The sequence below is a fragment of the Heterodontus francisci genome, unplaced genomic scaffold, assembly GCF_036365525.1.
Source record: "Heterodontus francisci isolate sHetFra1 unplaced genomic scaffold, sHetFra1.hap1 HAP1_SCAFFOLD_1264, whole genome shotgun sequence".
NCBI lineage: Eukaryota > Metazoa > Chordata > Chondrichthyes > Heterodontiformes > Heterodontidae > Heterodontus > Heterodontus francisci.
Window position 1 is genome coordinate 39,221 of NW_027140583.1, and position 21,603 is coordinate 60,823.

At 43.8% G+C, this 21,603-nt stretch overlaps 1 protein-coding gene across 1 annotated transcript; it reads right to left on the reverse strand.

Moving 5' to 3' along the window:
* Nucleotides 1-4,087: 4,087 nt before the first annotated feature.
* LOC137360201 (unconventional myosin-XV-like) lies at nucleotides 4,088-21,514 on the reverse strand. The gene is made up of 7 exons (XM_068025739.1): nucleotides 21,394-21,514; nucleotides 21,053-21,135; nucleotides 20,769-20,893; nucleotides 13,086-13,203; nucleotides 8,394-8,569; nucleotides 6,430-6,520; nucleotides 4,088-4,126 (listed from the first exon to the last, which is right to left on the reverse strand). Exons 1-7 carry the CDS (start codon nucleotides 21,512-21,514, stop codon nucleotides 4,088-4,090), a joined length of 753 nt encoding a protein of 250 aa, XP_067881840.1.
* Nucleotides 21,515-21,603: the final 89 nt, after the last annotated feature.

Genomic DNA, 21,603 nt, shown 5'->3' on the forward strand with positions numbered 1-21,603 from the left:
CTTAAATCCCCATCTCTCTTCCTACCTATGTCGTTGGTGCCTATGTGGACCATGACTTGGGGCTGCTCCCCCTCCCCCTTAAGGATCCCAAAAACACGATCCGAGACATCACGAACCCTGGCACTGGGAGGCAACACACCAACCGTGAGTCTCTCTCGTTCCCACAGAACCTCCTATCTTTTCCCCTAACTATGGAGTCCCCAATGACTAATGCTCTGCTCCTCTTCCCCCTTCCCTTCTGAGCAACAGGGACAGACTCTGTGCCAGATACCTGTACCCCATTGCTTACCCCTGGTAAGTCGTCCCCCGCAACAGTATCCAAAACGGTATACCTGTTGTTGAGGGAAACGGCCACAGGGGATCCCTGCACTGCCTGCTGGTTCCCTCTCCTTCCCCTGACGGTAACCCATCTACCTACTTCTTTTACCTGAGGTGTGACTACCTCCCCATAACTCCTCTCAATAACCCCCTCCGCCTCCCGAATGATCCGAAGTTCATCCAGCTCCAGCTCCAGTTCCCTAACGCGGTTCTCGAGGAGCTGGAGTTGGGTGCACTTCCCACAGATGCAGTCAGCAGGGACACTCTTGGCGACCCTTACCTCCCACATTCTGCAGGAGGAACATACAACTGCCATACATCTGTGGGTGATGGTTCAGGAAAGTGGCTCACCACCAACTTCTCATGGGCAATTAGGGATGGGCAATAAATGCTGGCCTTGCCAGTGATACTCACATCCCATGAAAGAGTAAAACAAAAAGTTCTCGCATAATCTCCCTGTTCTTATGTTCTATGCCTCGGCTAAGAAAGGACAGCATCCTGAATGCCTTCTTAACCATCTACTTGGCCGCTACCTTTGGGAATCTGTGGATCTGCAATCCAAGGTCTCTCTGTTACTCTACACTTCTCAGTAACCTACCATTTATTGTGCATTCCCTTGCCTTGTTTACCCTCCACAACCATGTGTGTTGTCACCTCACACTTCTCCAGATTGAACTCCATTTGCCACTTTTCTGCCCACCTGACCAGTCCATTGCTATCTTACTGTAGTCTACAGCTTTCTTCCTTGCTATCAACCACACGACCAATTTTTGTATTATCTGCAAACGTCTTAACCATGCCACCTACATTTAAATCTAAATCGTTGATATATACCATGAACAGCAAAGGACCCAATACCGAGCCCTGTGGGACCCCACAGGATACTGTCTTCCATTCACAGAAACACCTATCTGTAATATTCTGATGCTGATTAGTATTATAACAGAATATCTGACGGTTACAGGAACAGGAGTTTATTTACATGCACCCGATATCGATGGCTTCCAGTTTCACTCTACATGAGGTTTAATCAAGTTCTGTTACATCACTTCCTGTTATGACACTCACAATTTACATATTCTGCCCAGTAACAACCCTATATTACATTATCCTACATCTCCCTGAAAGTCCCTGACTTCACTCCTCAGAATGTTAACTGCTGTGGCGATTTTACAAATCTGCCATAAAGTGTTCTTCACTCTTTCGAAGATGTCTGGGTTTTCAAGTCTTTTAGTTCTTACTTCTCATTCTTTTGTATTTCAGTAGAACTATTTGATGACTCAAGGTCTTCACTCGGATTGTCCTCTGGGTTGATGGCTGATTGCAGCTTTGTAGGTTCATTAACATCTTGAGATGAATGCTTCTCTTGTATCTGCTGCTTCTTTGGTATCACCACCTTCTGTTTCTTCTCATCATCCCTTGGTCAGTTTGGACAATGTACGATGATGGATATGGTGATTGTGTTACCACTTCTCCATACCTTCTCTGATCTCTAACCTAAACTGATTCTCCAGGTTGTATGTCTGTCAGGTTTTTGATTCTGTGATGTCAGTCATAATTCTCAGATTGAAGAGATCTTCCTCTATCCTCTCTCTCCCTCACTTTTTCCAAGTCTTTCTGCACTCACCTGTGGTTTAAGCATTCTTGGAAGTATAGGAAGTTGTGTTCTTAACCTTCGTCCCATCAACAATTCCCATGGAGCTAAACCATATTGAAGTGGTGTTTTCGTCCCATGACGATTGACAGCACACGTGATGCACCTTCATATCATCTCTTCGATCTCTGTTGATATTCCAGGTCACCAAAGTGACTGTCTAGCCCTGACTCTGCATTTCATTAGTCCTAAATGTATTTGGTGTAATCGTTTCAAGATCTGGGGATAACTAATGCCTCATCGAAGATCAACAAATCATTGACGAAACTGAAATGACCTTGTGCTCATAACACTGCCTTAACACTGGGTTGTGGAATGTACGCTGGCCATCCCTGCAAACAATAGTCTCAAATTAATGAACATACTTCATCTTTTTGAGCCTTCCAGATTTTGCTCAGCTTCTGGGTTGTAGCAGGTAAATACTCTGTAGTTGTTAGAGCAAACACTTCTACTTCCTCAAAAAGTAGATAACACATTTGCTGTTATTTGCTGTTTCCCAGGAACATATTTGGTTTCAGCGTCGAATCTCATTAATCTCAATCGAAACCTTTTCACTCTCAGAGATAACTTTGCTAGCTCTTTTGTATTTAGCAGAGTAACTAACAGTTTCAATCTAAAATTGATGATCTAGGCAGGACCAAGTTGCTGCCTGTGCTTCCTTCTCGATGTCCGTGAATCTTTGCTCTGCTTCTGTCAAAGAACGAGATGCAAAATAAACAGGCCTGCAATTCCCATCACTTTGTACCTGAAACAAAACTGGACCTGGCCCTGTTGCTGATGTATTTGTTGCTACAATGGTTGGTAATTTTGGGCCATAATGTGCTAGTACTTCTGAAGAAAGAAGTTTCTGCTTGATGTTTTCAAAAGCTTCCTGTTGGACCTCAATCCAACACCAGGCCTTGACATTCTATAATAACTGTCTCAGTGGTTCGTTTATCATAGTCAAATTTGGCAGAAACTTTCCCACCTGATTGACCATGCCCATGAACTTACACAATTCTGTGATGTTCTTAGACTCAGGTAAGTCTTTTATGACTTTCGTCTTTTGAGGGTTAGCTCTGATGCCTGATCCATCAATAATATGAGCTAGAAATCTCATCGTTTGTTGTGAAAAGACACACTTCTCCTTCAGTAATAGACCAGCTTCCTGCAATATCTGCAACACTACTCACACTCTCGTATTGTGTTCCTGTTAACTTACACCATGGATCAAAGCGTCTTCCATGTGACAGATGATCCCTTCTAATCCTTCCAGGATTCTGGACATCGTTCTTTGGAAAATTTCCAGTGTTGACGTATTCCAAAAGGTAATGTGTTAAATCAGAATCTTCCAAATAGTGTTATAAATGTCGTCAATCGTTTGGATTCTTCATCTAAAAGGTAGTTGCCAAAATCCACTGTTGGCACCTAATTTAGTGAAAATCATGCTTTTCCCGAGCTTTGCCAGACTCTCATCCACTGATGTCATTGGATACATTTCCCGCTCTACAGCATTGTTTAATTGTGTCAGATCTACACAAATTCGGATGGACCCATTTGGTTTCTTCACAGGAACCAAAGCTGAACACCATCCAGCATCAGATTTCCAGCATCCGCAGTATTTTGCTTTTATTTTACTGAACACCATCCAGTAGGCTTAGTAACTGATGAGATGACTCCCTGTTTGGTCATTAGCTCTATTTTTTTTCTTAGCTTTCTCTAGGAGTGGGTGTGAAACACAATGGTTCTGCATCTTTTCTTAATGTGATGTGGTAGGCTGCTTTCAGTTTTCCCAATCCTTTGAATAATTGAGGGATTCAGCCCGAAGATTCCTTGACTGTTCCTCTATGCTCTTCAGCTCTGCATATTAACTGTAATTCTATGCAAGCTTTTCTGCTTAATAGCAAGCAATTCTGGTTATTAATAATATAATATATCAAGAATTTCTTTCCCCTGGTAACTCAGAATCGTTTTCATCCTATTACCTTCAGCTCGATGCCTCCAGGTCCAAACAGTTTTTTACCTGTAGGTCTGATGCTTACTTTGTTCAGCCACAGCTCCATGTCTGCCAGTACTGAAACTGCTGCTGCAGTGTTCAGTTTGAATATTGTCTGATAACACCTCCTACAAGAATCTCTACCATCCAGGAATCTTCAATTGCTCTGTGGATTTCTCCTAGAAATGGTAATTCAGATGATTTGAAGGCACAAATAGAGGTAAATGGGTATGATTTAATTGCCATTACGGAGACGTGGTTACAGGGTGACCAGGACTGGGAACTGAATATTCAGGGATATTCATCATTTAGGAGGGATAGGCGGAGGGGGAAAGGAGGTGGGGTAGCGCTGTTAATAAGGGATAAGATCAGTACATTAGTGAGAGAGGATCTTAGATCGAAGGAGCAAGATGTAGAATCAGTTTGGGTCGAGTTAAGAAACAGCAAAGGGGCGGCAAACATTGGTGGGAGTTGTTGACAGGCCACCAAACTGTAGTGGTAATATTGGGCATGGTATCATTCAGGAAATTAGAGCTGCATGTAGCATGGGTAATACAGTAATAATGGGCGACTTCAATTTACATATAGATTGGGTAAGCCTAATTAGCACTCATGCTGTGGAGGATGAATTCCTGGAGTGTGTACGAAATGCATCATTTCCTTGCATTTGTATTCAATTTAGAAAACTTTGAATATCATTTGCTTTTTAATGGCTTTTTACCACCTACACTTTAAAAATGAATTTATCTCCACTCCTAATCTCTCTGTCGCCCCGCCCCCAACTCCTAATGATCTGTCCATCTAGGTATATGCTTTTCCACTGTTTTCCCCAGAATGTACCACTTTATAATTTTTTGCCTTGAACTGCATTTGCCACCTATCTGCCCACACTGCTGACTTGTCTTTCTCCCCTTATAGTTTCATACATTCTTCCTCACTGCTTCCCATGGCCCTTAATTTTGCGTCAGCAGCAAGCTTCAATATTAACCCTCTTCTGCCTCTCGTCCAAACCATTTATATAAATGGAAAACAAAAGAGGTCTCGGTACAGATCCTTAGGCACATCTATACCCTGCCAATCTGAAGCACATCCATCTTGGTTCTCTGTCTCCTGGCCATTTCACTGTCCATGAAGCTATATTCCCTGTAATACCAAGTGCCTTATTCCTGCAACAAGTCTCTTATATGGATCCTTATTAAATGTTCTGTTCAAAACTGATTCATTCAGAGCAGTATTTATTGACGTGCAGAACACATTTGTATTTACTCACATGGATGACTAAGGAGAAAAATAAATGTCCCAACTGGTAAAAACTGAAAAGGGAAATTAATTATCAGCCTCGAATTTCCTCTGATCTGCTCCCAAACCATTGTTGTAACTTCGATGGACATGTGGCAAAAATGGAAAGCCACACTTCCAGTGAAGTTAGGGTGGAGTTACAGCAGCAGAGTGGGAGCAGCACCAAGAAAATCCCAGCTCATGAGCCCAAGAGGGATTTATCAGAAAATGTGCATTCTCCACTGATGAGGTGTCAACTGTGGCCCACTGGTATCACTCTTCACTGAGTCAGACAGTTGTGCATTCAAGTCCCACAGTTTAAGAAAGTGCTACATAATAGGCTTGCTGGAAACTGCAAGCCCATGGAAGAAAAGGGATAGTGGCAGCATGGATATAAAGCTGACTGAGTGACAGGAAACAGAGAGTAGTGGTGAACGATTGTTTATCAGACTGGAGAAAGGTACACAATGGGCTTCCTAGGGATCGGTACTAAGACCACTGCTTTTCCTGATGTCTCACTCCAGAGATTTGAGCACATAATCTAGGCTGACACTCCAATGCATTACTGAGAGGGTGCTGAACTGTCGGAGATGCCACCTTTTGATTGAGATGTTAAACCGAGGCCCTGTCTCAGGTGGACGTAAAAGATCCCGTGTCACTATTTCAAAGAAGAGTAGCGGTGTTCTTTCTGACTGTTTAAAGCGTGAGTCAGGACTCGTCCTGCAAGCAGCTACATGCTCAGATGTTATCACCTGGCCTCTTTGGTTCCTTCTGTACTATCCTGCAGATGAGATAGCAGGCCTGATTTTGCCACTGTGTGCTACCTGCGAGGGCTCTTGCCCACTGTGACCTTATGACTGGAAGTTACAGATGCTTTACCCATGATTTTTAATCCGTATGTGCGCATTCATTAACAAGTGGCCCTCACTGCCCAGGTAGGGGCACTGGAGGTCTCTCCCTGAGGGCACGGACTACAATCAAAGTTAATTGCTTGGTGTTGGGTGGAGGGTGCATGGGGGACATGTTCTGTATGTCACCACCCTTCACTGTATCCATACACTGCCTCACTCGTTGCATGTGGTGGCTATGGAGAGGAGGGGAGGGGAAGTGAGCAGAGCGAAGAATAAACAAAGTGGGGGGAGGGGGGAAGAAGGGGAAGGGGGAGGAGAGCCTGGCATCAGATGAGAGTTCATTATTTTCAAACCTGATTGCGTCTCCTGTGAGCAATGGCTCGTGAGATGACCACTGCCGTTCCAAACCGCATTAAGGTCCTCTTCAACTTCTTGTAGCGAGTCCTGTTGTGGAGAAGTCGGTGCATGGTGTTAGAGAATGGTACAGTGGACACACATGCCCGACACCTCATTTCCCACTGCTGTAAAAGCTAATAACTGGGGTAGAAGGGCAAATTTGGTGTTCCCAGTTGAGCTGCTGCCATATGACCCACAATCCATCTGAGAGGCCCACGCCCTCAGGGCAGTACTCTGGTGAGCACATCAGTTCAGTCCTGAGCTCCCTACATGAGGGGCTTTTAATAGAAAGCAAACGGTGCTCCTCACCTTGGCTTCAATAACACGTCTCTTAGGAATGAGTCATACCATTGCTCAACGTCAAGAGATCACTAGATCACTGGTGCCTCTATAGCTCAGTGGCTAAGTTTGTAATTTACAACAGCACAGTCTTCTGTCATTAAGCACACAATGCGGGGCATTTTGTAGAGAGGCAGGGTGCTGTCTGGGGCTATACCATCAGCCAACAGTGAAGAGTATTGGGTCAGAAATCAACAGAAAGCTGGAATTCAACTGACTAGGAAATGCTCTTCCCTGGCTCCTAGTGGCCATTTGCAAAGCAGGTCTGGGCCCTGTGATGGCGGACTGAATCAGGGATCAAAATCAGCTTGTTCTGAAATTTCTGCTGTGCATCTTGTCACTTTGCATGCAAAAGCATACTATTCATCCCATGGGATTAGGAGGAAGGGAATTTAATCCCCCAGCAGCGGCATATTTATGATCTCGAGTCTCTTACACCAAACTAGTCCCATCAGTCGCTTCCACAGTAACACGCCTGTTACCCCTCATAAGGATGTTTGTCTTGTGACAGCTGCCTCTCGGTAATTACCAGTAAGAGATATAGATGGGTTAAGTGAGTGGACAAGCAAGTGGCAGAAGTGTATAATGTGGGAAAATGTGAAATTATCCATTTTGGTAGGAACAATGGAAAAGCAGAATTTTTTTTCAAAAGTTGAGAACATGGTAAATGTTGGTATCAGAGAGATTTGGAGATCCTTGTACATGAATTGCAGAAAGTTATCATTCAGGGACGGCAAGCATTTAGGAACACAAATGGTATGCTGGCCTTTATTGCAAGGAGGTTGCAGTATAAAAGGAAGGAGGTCTTACTGCAATTATATAGGGCTTTGGTGAGACTTCACCTGGAGTACTGTTTATAGTTTAGGTCGCCTTAGCTCAGAAAAGATAGACTTGCCTTAGAGGGATGAAATGAAGGTATACTAGATTGCTTCCTGGGATGAGGGGGTGGTCCTATGATGAGAGACTGAATAAATTGGGCCCATATTTTCTGCAGTTTAGAAGAATGAAAGATGATCGCATTGAAATGTGTAAAATTCATACAGAGCTTGACCAAGCTAGGAGGCGTTTGCCCCGGCTGGAGAATCTAGAGCTAGGGGTTATAGTCTATGGATAAGGGGTCAAGCCATTTAGAATTGAGGCGAGAAGGGATTTCTTCAAAGGGTCATGAATCTTTGGAATTCTCTGCCCCAGGAGGGCTGTGGATGCTCAGATGTTGAGTATATTCAAAGTTAAGATCAATAAATAATTGGATACTAACAGAATCCAGGGATATGGGGATAGTGCAGGAAACTGGAATTGATGTAGAAGATCAGCCATTGCCTTATTGAATGGAAGATAAGGCTTGAGAGGCCATAGGGCCTACTCCTAGTCCTATTTCTTATGTTTCTTATGCAAGGGTGACTGCCAGAGTTGTTTGGAACCAGGGCTCTATAGGTTTAGCTGATAAAGGCCATTTTTTATGAGCTGGTAAGGGTGCCTGATGACAGGGAGCCCATCATTCTTGCTGCTGAGTGACAATGCCAGTGAGGCAATGGAATATCTTGCACATGCCAGGCTCTCTGATGGCGCAGAGGAGTCTGACCTGGCCTGGTGTCCCCTGATGTTAGACTGGATAATGACTATCTTGTGTTTGAAGTGCCGGAAGTTCTTTCTGTTAATGAAGCCACGAATGTTCTTCTGAATGGTGAGAGCCGCCCAGTTCTGGGTCTTCTGCCAACAATACTCCAATTGATTGAAAAGCTTCTTCTTCAGAAACACCTGAGAAAGTAATGGACAGAGTGTCATTAAATTCTAGATCTGCTTCAACATACCCCAACAGACTGATATCACTCTCTATCTGCCACTCCACAGCTATCAGTCTCTTGGATGGATTAGGAAAATATATTAAAAGATTTGACTGTAGATAGGCAATGACTAATATTTCAAGAAATATTACATGGTCTACAACAAATAAACATTCCTCAAAGACACAAAAACCCAACAGGAAAGGTGAATCAACCATGGCTAACTAAAGAAGTTAAAGATTGCATTAGATCAAAGGAAGTGATGTATAAGGTCACCAGAACAAGTGGTAAACCCAAGGATTGGGAGCAATTTAGAATGCACCAAAGGAGGACCAAGAAACTGACAAAGAAAGGGAAAAGAGAATATGAATGCAAGCTAGTGAGAAACATAAAAGCAAACTGTAAAAACTTCTTTATGTAAGTGAAAAGGAAAAGATTAGCAAGGATGAATGTGGATCCATTATAGGCAGAGACAGGAGAGTCTGTGGTGGGGAATAAGGAAATGGCAGAGACTAAACAATTACTTTGTGTCTGTCTTCATGAAGGAAGACACAGAAAATCTTCCAGAAATACTCGGGAACCAAGGGACTTGTAAAAATGTGGAACTGAAAGAAATTACTATTAATAAAGAGGTAGTACTCAAAAGATTAATTGGATTGAAAGTTGATAAATCCCCTGAACCAGATGAGCTACATCCCAGAGTATTGAAGGAGGTGACTATCGAGATAGTGGATGCATTGGTGGTTATCTTTCAAAATTCTATAGATTCTGGTGTTAGTGTCCAACAAGTTCTGTTAATAGATGTTAAATACCTAGTAGTTGAAGGTAATAGGGTGAGCAGGTGTTGGGTATTAATTAGTTCATTGTACTCAGATGATATATAAAGAAGAGCCAGCCAGCACTGACTGGCTATTGTTAGGAGTAGAGAAGTAAGCTCTGTGGCAAATAATAAACAGTCGCCACCAGAGCATTCTAGTCGCAGTGGCTTCTTCACAAACAGGCTTGGACGTTTCTCCAACATCTGGAAGGGTTCCTGTGGACTGGAAAGTAGCAAATATAACCCCACTATGTAAGAAGGGAGTGAGAGAGAAAATGGAGAAGTACAGACCTGTTAGTTTGATATCAGTAGCAGGGAAAATGTTAGAATCTGCTATAAAGGAAGTGAAAACTAGACACTTGGAAAATAATGATATGATTGGGCAGAGTCAACATGGATTTATGAAAGGGAAATTGTGTTTGACAAACCTATTGGAGTTTTTTGTGGATGTTGCTTGTGGCATAGATAAAAGAGAACCAGTGGATATGGTGTATTTTGATTTTCAGAAGGCTTTCAATAAGGTCCCACACAGGAGGTTAGTGAACCTTTTTACTCAGAGGGTGGTGAATCTTTTGAATTGTCTACCCCAGAGAGCTGTGGAAGCTCAATCCTTCAGCATATTCAAGATAGAAATCAATAGATTACTGGATACTAATGACATCAAGGGATATGGGGATAGTGGGGACAAATGGCATAGAGGTAGATGATCAGCCATGATCTGTTTGAATGGCAGAGCAGGCTTGATGGGCCAAATGGCCTACTCCTACTCCTATGTTCCCATGTTCCCCAGTGTGTCCCCTCTATATATCCTACTGTTCTCCAATGTATAAGCTCTGTAAACCCTCTATGGATCCCACTGTTCCCTCTTGTATGTGCCCAACAGCAAAAAGCACAGGAATCCTCCATTCATGCAGCCTACAGCTAAAGTTTAAAAAAAATTAAACCACTAGAGCATGAAGAGCTTTCATTCACAGCCAAAGTTTAAAAAAAAAACATCAAACCAATCCAATGTGAAGAATTGACTATTTGAATGGCTATATAAACAAATTCTAGCAGAGAAAAAAAGAGCACTTGAAATGCCAATTGCCCAACTGTGTAAACATATAACTAATGTGTTGGAAGCTAGATAAACAGACAAGCACTGCTAAATGCCTGCTCCTATCAAGCAAAGCAGCCAGGAGAGTTTTTTTTTAAAAAGGGAAAGCAGTATAGAGTCACAGAACCAAGTCTTAAAGCAAAAGAACAGCATGATACCACATTTCCCAGCATGAACTGGAAGGCCTTGGATATCCTTTGAGTTCAAACTATTCCAACAATGAATGCAATTGTGCTTTACAGACCAAGTAATTGTGGAACCAGAAAAACAGGCTGTAAAATTACTCATAGCAATTAAAAATGAGGGATTATACAGAATCAATACCTTAGGCTTATCTGACGAGGACCAGAAAGATCCTGCAAAGATATGGAAAGTGTGAGTCGATCAGCTCAGATTAAGAGTGAATTTTAGAATTCATCGCCTGGAATTGATATCCTATGGGCAACAGCCACAGGAATCATTAGACCAGTTTATTAGATGATGCAGCAGTAAGGGAAATGAATGTGATTTTTCAGAAGCTGAGCTGTCAGACCAAATAATGGAGCTGGTGATTGTATCAACACTCATTGAAGCAATTCAGGAAGATCTCTTGGGGAAAAAGAAAGGTCACTACATTAATGAGCTGCTGGAAGATGGCAGGAAATATGAAGCCATTGTAGCTGGACAACATCATCTGCAAGCACTAGTGCAACCAACAGTATCAACACCGTAACCAGGTCAAAAGGAGAAAGCAAGCTGTGTAGTAAATGTGATTGGTCCCACTCACCACAACATTTTCCTGCCTTTCAAGACCTGTGCAAGGTGTGCAGTGCAAAGGACACTGGGCCTGCCTATGCAAGAATTCTAGCTCCAAAGACACAGCCAGAAGTTACAGCTGGACACAGACAAACAGACAGCGGTGCAACAACAGGGCAACAGCAGCAAGGAAAATGCCAGAGACCTGGGTAAATGCAAGTCGATACACAAAGTCCATTGTGAAACAGACCTGAGACAAGACTCAACGAGGGGTAATTCTCAACCGGAAGATGAACAGGCATTCCACATTGTGAACCTGACACATCACATCGATGAAGTCAAACAACTGGAAGCTTTCGCCACTATTAACATCATGTGCCCAAAGAAAGCTGTCAAACATACCCTCAGGGTCAAGATTGACACTGGTGCCAGTGTGAATATCCTACCACTCCAATTCCTCAAGGATATGTACTGGAGTCATTGGAAAATCAATGATGCAACTGACAATTGTCAATTTATCTGCATACAACGGGTCACCCATCTCTTGCACTGGCATATTAACAATGAAATGCAGATATGGCAAGTCAGCATGGAAACCACAAATATTCTACCGAGTGGACACAAGCAGAGCAGCAGTGGCAGGGCTACCAACGTGTAAGGACTTCAACATCATAACTATCTATGAGCGCATTGCCAAGCGTAAATCTCCAAGATCCGGAAACTGTTCGCAGACCTTGACCAGCATCAAGTGGTGCAGGGTGAAAACCCAGCAACAGCACAACTATGCCACGCCTTCACCTCTGCTATCTAAAGAACCACCAGTACCACAATGAACCAGAACGGACAGGTACTCCATGAATACTCCTCCTCCAACAAGTCCTCAACCTTGAACCCCAAGCCTTCAGACATGGAGGATGAGGAGAGACAAAGGACCTGTAATGTGCTGAAGAGGCAGAGGAGGAATGAGTTGAAGCATTGTCTGTTGGTTCTTCGACATGAGGTGCTGGAACTTTCCAAGAAAGACAAGGCCTCAAAGGTGGTCATCTTGAGCAAAGCAACAGAGTATGCTGAGGGCTGAAGGCAGACATGGAGAAACTTTAGAAAGAACAGCAACAGATGAGACACAAACTTACCGAGTACGAGTTGTCAAACCATCAAGACAATATATGGATTTTTGAGCATCTGTGCTTGTAAAGTTTATAATCTCTATACCTGTGTAAATAATTTTGATGTTATCTAATTTTATGTATTTTTACTTTTTAGCATACGAGACTTATCTTTGGAAAGAAGGGGGATGTTGTATGGTTGCCTTCAAGATCTTAGTATGCTAATGAGCTAAGTGCCAGGACATAGTCATGTGACTCAAAGTCAGAGTCACTCTGCAACTGTAACACCGAGAGTAAGGTTCTGTAAATAGGTAGCCCTACTGTATCTAATATTTAGCTGTAATAAACCTGTTTGAGATCTTTAACCAACTGAACTCCATGCATCTCATTTATGTTACATCAGTCAACATAAAAAGAACTCATTACATGGTGGCAGCACCTCACTACATTCCCCAGTTTGTATCTTGTGAATCCTCTATATATCACACTGTTCCCCAGTGTGTATTCTGTGAACACTTTATATATCCCACTGGTCCCCAGTGCATATCCACTATATGTTCCAAAGTATGCATTCTCTATATTTGCCACTGTTCCTGAGGGTGTATCCATCATATATCCTACTATTCCCATGTCTGGACCATCTAACTATATCTCAGTTCCCAGTGTATATGTTCATGTTTACTGAGATTCACTCTGTAATAAGTAACTCCACTGCAAGTGTCAATGATCTAATTACCTTGGTGAGTCCTAGCTGATAGAACCCCGGAGTCTTCTCTGTAATCTTCTCTAGAATAGAAGAGCAGAGTTCACTGTCTGAGGAATTCTCCTTTTTCCACCCCAGTAAAATGCTGTACCTGTAGTGGGGGCAGAAAAGCATAGTGAGGGGTGAGAGGGCAGCACATTTTTCCCTAGTAACTGGCAAAATTTATTTTTTTTAAAAACATTTCTCAGTGCATCCCGATTTGCAATTTTATTATTGTTGGATGGGAATTCCTTTCCCCAGAGTCTGAAACAGAAACAAAATACTTTTATTGAGGAGTTAAGGGGTAATTTTCATGACCTGGTTAGCAATGTGGTGGAGTGGACCAAACGCCTGTTGCAGAACCTGCTCAATATTTATCACTGTCCTCCCAATGGGATGAGAATCTGGTGGGTTCAACAACACGTGTGTGAGTCACTCCATCAGATTCTTCACACCCACCAAAAATTACCCCCAAAGTTTCTTCAATTCTGCCACTTACCTTCCATCTTAACTCAACACAATATTGAAGAAAGATCCTCCAGACCCACAGCAAAATGGTTAACTCTTACATGCCCTCTGAAATGGCCTAGCAATTTAGTCAGTTGTATCTAAGCACTACGAAGTAAATAAAAAGGAATGAAACCTGACGGACCACCCAGCATTGATCTAGGCACCAGAAACGACAACGGCAAATCCAGCCCCGTTGACCCTGCAAAGTCCTCCTTACTAACATCTGGAGGCTTGTGTCAAAGTTGGGAGAGCTGTCCCACAGACTAGTCAAGCAACAGCCTGACATAGTCATAATCACAGAATCATACCTTACAGACAATGTTCCAGACTCTGCCATCACCATCCCCGGGTATGTCCTGTCCCACCGGCAGGACAGACCCAGCAGAGGTGGCGGCACAGTGGTATACAGTAGGGAGGGAGTTGCCCTGGGAGTCCTCAACATTGACTCTGGACTCCTTGAAGTCTCATGGCATCAGGTCAAACATGGACAAGGTAACCTCCTGCTGATTACCACCCACTACCCTCCCTCAGCTGATGAGTCAATACTCCTCCATGTTAAACAGCACTTGGAGGAAGCACTCAGGGTGGCAAGGGCACAGAATGTACTCTGGGTGGGGGACTTCAATGTCCATCACTAAGAATGGCTTGGTAGCACCACTACTGACCAAGCTGGCCGAGTCCTAAAGGACATACCTGCCAGATTGGGTATGCGGCAGGTGGTGAGGGAACCAACACGAGGGGAAAACATACTTGACCTCGTCCTCACCAATCTGCCTGCTGCAGATGCATCTGTCCATTACAGTATCGGTAGGAATGACCACTGCACAGTCGTTGTGGCGACAAAGTCCTGCCTTCACATTGAGGATACCCTCCTTCGTGTTGTGTGGAACTACCACCGTGCTAAATGGGATAGATTTCGAACAGATCTAGCAATGCAAAACTGGGTATCCATGAGGCGCTGTGGGCAATCAGCAGCAGCAGAATTGTACTCAGCCACAATCTGTAACCTCATGGCTTGGCATATCTCCCACTCTACCATTACCATCAAGCCAGGAGACCAACCCTGGTTCAATGAAGAGTGCAGGAGAGCATGCCAGGAGTAGCACCAGGCACACCTCAAGATCAGGTGTCAACCTGGTGAAGCTACAACACAGGACTATTTGCATGCCAAACTGCATAAGCAGCATGCAATAGACAGAGCTAAGCGATCCCATAACCAACGGATCAGATCTAAGCTCTGCAGTCCTGCCACATCCAGTCGTGAATGGTGGTGAACAATTGAGGAGGTGGCTCCACAAATCCCAGCACATCAGTGCGAAAGATAAGGCTGAAGCATTTGCAACAATCTTCAGCCAGAAGTGCCGAGTTGATGATCCATCTCGGCCTCCTCCTGATGTCCCCAGCATCACTGGTGCCAGACTTCAGCCAATTCGATTCACTCCGCGTGATATCAAGAAACGACTGAAGGCACTGGATACTGCAAACGCGATGGGCCCTGACAATATTCCGGCAATAGTACTGAAGACCTGTGCTCCAGAACGTGCCGCGCCCCTAGCCAAGCTGTTCCAGTACAGCTACAACACTGGCATCTACCCTGCAATGTGAAAAATTGCCCAGGTATGTCCTGCACACAAAAAGCAGGACAAGTCCAACCTGGCCAATTACTGCCCCATCAGCCTACTCTCAATCATCAGTAAAGTGATGGAAGGTGTCATCAACAGTGCCATCAAGTGGCACTTGCTTAGCAATAACCTGCTCAGTGATGCTCAGTTTGGGTTCCGCCAGGGCCACTCAGCTCCTGACCTCATTACAGCCTTGGTTCAAACATGGACAAAAGAGCTGAACTCAAGAGGTGAGGTGAGAGTGACTGCCCTTGACATCAAGGAGCTCTAGCAAAACTGAGGTCAATGGGAATCAGGGGGAAATCCCTCCGCTGGTTGGAGTCATACCTAGCGCAAAGGAAGATGGTTGTGGTTGTTGGAGGTCAATCATCTGAGTTCCAGGAGATCACTGCAGGAGTTCCTCAAGGTAGTGTCCTGGGCCCAACCATCTTCAGCTGCTTCATCAATGACCATCCTTCAATCATATGGTCAGAAGTGGGGATGTTCGCTGATGATTGCACAATGTTCAGCACCATTCGTGACTCCTCAGATACTGAGGCAGTCCGTGTAGAAATGCAGGAAGACTTGGACAATATCCAGGCTTGGGCTGATAAGTGGCAAGTAACATTTGCGCCACACAAGTGCCAGGCAATTACCATCTCCAACAAGAGAGAATCTAACCATCTCCCCTTGACATTCAATGGCATTACCATTGCTGAATCCCCCACTATCAACATCCTAGGGGCTACCATTGACCAGAAACTGAACTGGAGTAGCCATATAAATGCCGTGGCTACAAGAGTAAGTCAGAGGCTAGGAATCCTGCGGCGAGTAACTCACCTCCTGACTCTCCAAAGCCTGTCCACCATCTACAAGGCACAAGTCAGGAGTGTGATGGAATACTCTCCACTTGCCTGGATGGGTGCAGCTCCAACAACACTCAAGAAGATCGACATCATCCAGGACAAAGCAGCCCGCTTGATTGGCACCCCATCTACAAACATTCACTCCCTCCACCATCGACGCACAGTGGCAGCAGTATGTACCATCTACAAGATGCACTGCAGCAACGCACCAAGGCTCCTTCGACAGCACCTTCCAAACCCGCGACCTCTACCAACTGGAAGGACAAGGGCAGCAAATGCATAGGAACACCACCACCTGCAAGTTCCCCTCCAAGTCACACACCATCCTGACTTGGAACTATATCGCCGTTCCTTCACTGTCGCTGGTTCAAAATCCTGGAACTCCCTTCCTAACAGCACTGTGGGTGTACCTACCCCACATGGACTGCAGCGGTTCAAGAAGGCAGCTCACCACCAGCTTCTCAAGGGCATTTAGGGATAGGCAATAAATGCTGGCCTGGCCTACATCCCATGAATGAATTTTTAAAGAACTACAGTGGCTTGCTGACACTCTGTTCTATATGAACTAGGGGACTGGCCAGACAAGTTGCAATACTTTTCTGATCTTGTACAATTCTGTATTTCTAATTGAATGGCTGTGTGTGTTGCTATGACTTGCATGAGTGTATTAGGCTCCTTAAGTACGTTACTGACCCTTTGAGAAATCAATTCTGGATGAGGGGGCAGGGGCTGGGCTTCATGCGGGAATTTTCATTTGGTTGGAAACCAAATTTGGTTGGCAGCCAAAGTATTTTATTTTTAAAAAGCATCTTTCTGTAGATCCAGGAGGAGCAGGAATGCTCCCCTCAACTACACAGTCCTGGCAATTGAACACCTTCCCGTCACCGCACCATGCTCTCTCCCTGAACTTGCTCGAGGGTTGGCGCAATTGTTTTATTTTCACAGGGCGAGATGGTTGTGGAGGAGGCACAGGCCTTTGAAGATGTAGATGAGGCCTGAAGTCCAATCGAATGCTTTTTGGCCCAAAAACAGGCCCAGATTAATTCCTACCTGTAAGATTCAACTTGAGACACGTGTTGGCCAGACAGCGAGGTAGGAATTGGAGGTTCTCTTGTCTGAAGAACATTAGTGAGCCAACTGGGTTTTTTCCTGATGCCAGCCCTCAAATTAACAGAGTTTTTAAAATTCAATTTAACATCTTGTGATGTTAACTAATGAACTCCAGGTTACGGGCCCAGTATCAGAACTAGTCACTACCATGCCCCACATTGCCATGTAAATGGAGATCCATTTTTGAAGGCATCAGAGGTTATGGGGGAGTTCTTTTCCATATGATAAGACCTCGGTATGTGTAGACCTACTGGTGGAAAGGAGATTGAAAGTATGAATTAGTGATTCCACGAGTTCTGCTTCTCCTACTCAGAGTTGAGCCCAAGAAAAATTAATCCCTGTTCCTCACTCCCATCATTTTTATCTTTTTAAATGTCACCTTTATATGTAGAAATAATGGTCTCATTATGATGCTCCCAGGTACCTCACCTTTACTGGTCAGATTCTTATTTATTGAAGTACCTTTCAATAAAGGTAGCCATGAAGCAGAAAAAGGGGTACATATAACAGATATCAGGTGGATAATAAAATTGGAAACCAAGCTGAATAGAGAAGGTTGAGAGGGGAAGTGAAAAAACAAATATTAGAAGCAAAGAGTGAGTATGAGAAGAGACTGGCAGCTAACATAAAGGTCTTTTATAGGCACATAAAAAGTAAAAGGGTGACAAAAGGAGGAGTGGGGCTGATTTGGGACCTAAAAGTAGTACCAGAGGACTGGAGATATGAAAATGTTACACCCTTTTTCAAAAAAGGGTGTGCGGACAAGCCCAGCAACTACAGACCAGTCAGTTTAACCTCGGTGGTGGGAAACCTTTAAAAATGATAATTTGGGACAAAATTATTAGTCACTTGGACAGATGTGGATTAATTAAGGAAAGCACAGATTTGTTAAGGGCAATTCGTGTTCAACTAACTTGCTTGCGTTTTTTGATGAGGTAATAAAGAGGGTTGATGAGCTGGTGCACAGGGACTTCCTAAAGGCATTTGTTAAAGTGCCACATAACAGGCTTGTCAGCAAAGTTAGAGCCCATGGAATAAAAGGGCCCCAATAACAGCATGGATACAAAATTGGTTGAGTGATAGGAAACAGCGAGTAGTGGTTAGCGGTTGTTTTTTGGACTGGAGGAAGGTATATAGTGCAGTTCCCCAGGGGTTAGTGTTAGGAGCCCTGCTTTTCTTGATATATATTAATGACCTAGACTTAGGTATACATGGCACAATTTCAAAATTTGCAATGATATAAAACTTGGAAGTATTATAAACATTGAAAAGGATAGTGATGAACTTCAAGAGGCCATAAACAGGCTGGTGGAATGGGCAGACAAGTGGCAGATGAAATTTAGTGCAAAGAAGTGTGAAGTGAATCATTTTGGTTGGAAGAATGAGGAGAGACAATATAAATTAAAAGGTTCTAAAGTCTCAAGCGGGTGCAGAAGCAGAGGGACCTGGGGGTATATGTGTACAAATCATTGAAGGTTGCAGGGCAGGTTGAGAAAGTGGTTAATAAAGCATATGGGATCTGGGCTTTATAAATAGGGGCATCGAGTACAAAAATAAACCTGAATAAAACACAGGTTTGCCCTCAACTGGAGTATTGTGTTTACTTCGGGGCACAAAATTTTCAGAAGGATGTTAAGGCATTAAAGAAGGTGCAGAAAAGATTGACGAGAAAGGTTCCAGGGATGAGGAACTTCAGTTATTTGGATAGGTTGGAGAAGCTGGGGCTGTTCTCCTTGGAAAAGACTAAGAGAAGGTTTAACAGAGGTGTTCAAAATCATGAGGGGTAGATAGAGAGAAACTGCTCCCATTGGCTGAATGATCCAGAACCAGAGGACACTGATTTCAAGTGATTGGCAAAAGAAGCAATGGCGACATGAGGAAAATCCTTTTTCCACAGCGAGTGGTTAGGATCTGGAATGCACTGCCTGAGAGTGTGGTGGAGGCAGATACAATCGAGGCTTTCAAATGAGAACTGGACAATTACCTGTAGAGGAAAAGGCAGGGGAGTGGGATTAGGTGAGTTGCTCTTGCAGAGAGCAGTCATGGACATGACGGGCCGAATGGCCACCTTCAAGTCTGTAATCATTCTATGATTCCATGTCTAACTCATCTAACAGAATTCTCCAGTCGAGTCACTGAGGTGATGGGTTGACGTTGTCAGATACATGGAGTCTCAGAACGCATTTGATAAGGTTCCACACAAGAATTACGACAGAAAAGGTATCTAGAACTGGAGGCAACCTGTGGCATGGAAATTGTTTGGTGGCTCGGAGTAAAATAGTTGGGACAAAATGAACAATCTTGACAGCGATATGTGGTATTTCTTGGGGCCCAAGCTTTTCACTCTATGGGGGGCACTTCCATAATTCCATAATCTCACTAGAGAACTCAGATTCACAGCAAGCACAAGTTGCAGACCAGCTGTGTAAACCCCGATTCTGGGAGCTCTTATTGAGGAATTACCCCTGTATATAAACTCCGTGGATTTGGAAATAGAGGGGAGAATGTTAATGGTGGAAGATGATACTAAAAATGGATGTTGAACAAGCAAACAGGCAAGCACCTATATAAATTCAATGGGGAAAGGCAATGACAAACGTAGTTTAACATAATATAGTACATTTTAGGCATAAAAATGACAAATGGGAGGATAGTCTAACTACCGGGGGATGTAAATGAACAAAGAGATTTGAAGTTCCAGGTACATTTAGAACTAAGTTGCAGGCACAAACGATGAACAAAAAGGCTTATTGGCAGGTGGGTAACATCACAAGATGTACTGAATATAAATGCAAGGAAGACCTCACATGGGTGTTGTAAAAGATATGAAGAGTGAGGAGTTCTCCTCGTGTCCTGATCAACATTCCTCCCTCAATCAACACTACCAAAAAACACATTAACTGGTCCATCTTATTATTCGCTGTTTGTGGGCCCTGGCTGTATGCAGCATGATTATCACTTTTACCTACATAACAGTGACTGGGAAGGATTTTGAGACATACCGAGGACAGGAAAAGGCACTGTATGCATTCAAGTTCTTCCTTTTGTTCTTTCTCGCTGACCCTCTCTTTCTAACAGTGGCAGTTCCTTGGTTCTACCAAGCACAACAAGCTTACTGTGCACTTGAAAATTCCTTTGCCTGAGGCCAAAAGTCCAACAGGGACAGGGACAGGGAAGGTAGTGGGGGTGGGAGAACTACGGCCGGATTTCATTTTTCAACATGGATGCTATCTGATGGGATTGGGATAGGTACTGCTTGAACCCAACCTCTTCCATCCTGACGTCATAACAAGAGTTGGGACTGGCAGCATGAAATCCCCCACCTATAGTTCCATTTTTATCAGGGCATGGGCAGTGGGTCAGTGGACCATAATGTCGGATTCCCATGGCGACCAATTCATTGTCCTTAGGAATGTGACAATGGAGCATTTTAAGAAACATTTTAAAGGAAAAGATTATCTTTGGTCACAAAGTATCACTCTGATTTTCCTGTCCCCACCAAACCACACCCCACCATCCACCTCCCCCCCCCCGCCCCACTTCATCCAGGGCCAGTGCCATTGCAGGCATCATAACATGTAGAACTCTACCTGCTGGTAAAGTCTGGGAGCAGAATTCTGACAGGATAGCCTTCCTTTCGAATGTGGATTGCCTCCATAATTCCAGAATGTCTGAGCTGGGCGCCAACGCACTCCACGTCAAACTGGCCAGGGATCTGTAACAGGCAGCCATGAAAGGAGCAATGAAATGCAATTCGAAAACAACACGAAACAAGCACTAGCACCATCTCCACCTGTCACCACACTCCACTATCACCTCCACAACTGATGCTCCTGATGCATTAAATTCCAGTTGTATCACAATGCAAACATACGTCATCCCAAGCAGTACACAGAAGCTGCTTATAGTGGGCCAATCTGTGCAGATCTGATGCGTCCAATATGTCACCTGTGTATTCTAAAAAAACAGGTCAACTGGATGTGCAAAAAGAAAATTGTGTCCTGGTACAAGGATCCTCCAAGTTACACGTTAGTATTGACACTTTTTAAGGGGAAGCTTGATGCCTGTGGGAGAAGGGAATAGAGGCAGGGTTGGAGGAGGTTCATGTGGAGTCTAATCACTAGCATAGACCAGTTCAGCTGAATGGCATGTTTTTATGCTGTAGATTCCGTTATTCTATTCAATGTAACTCATAGAAATGTAGAGATTCCTCACTGGTGAGAAAGGAGCCCTGAAGTTGGGAAGCAGAATCCTGGGAAACACAATGGTTACAGATTGTCTGGATAAACTGATAATCCTGTCTGAACAAACTGGAGAAATGTATATGTTGTAGCATGTCTTCAAGTGAGTATGTCCATAATCTGTATACATCATTATACAGGATATGATGTCATCTGTCATGTGATACAATAGAGGAGTGTGTTA

Excerpts from the sequence above, each read along its gene's own strand:
- LOC137360201 (XM_068025739.1), bottom strand. The coding sequence starts at position 21,514 with ATGCTACAACATATACATTTCTCCAGTTTGTTCAGACAGGATTATCAG. Across the intron at positions 20,894-21,052 it reads TGTGTACTGCTTGGGATGAC|ATCCCTGGCCAGTTTGACGT; the intron begins GTATGTTTGCAT and ends TGCCTGTTACAG. Across the intron at positions 4,127-6,429 it reads CTCACAGGAGACGCAATCAG|GAGAAATCCACAGAGCAATT; the intron begins GTTTGAAAATAA and ends TACCATTTCTAG.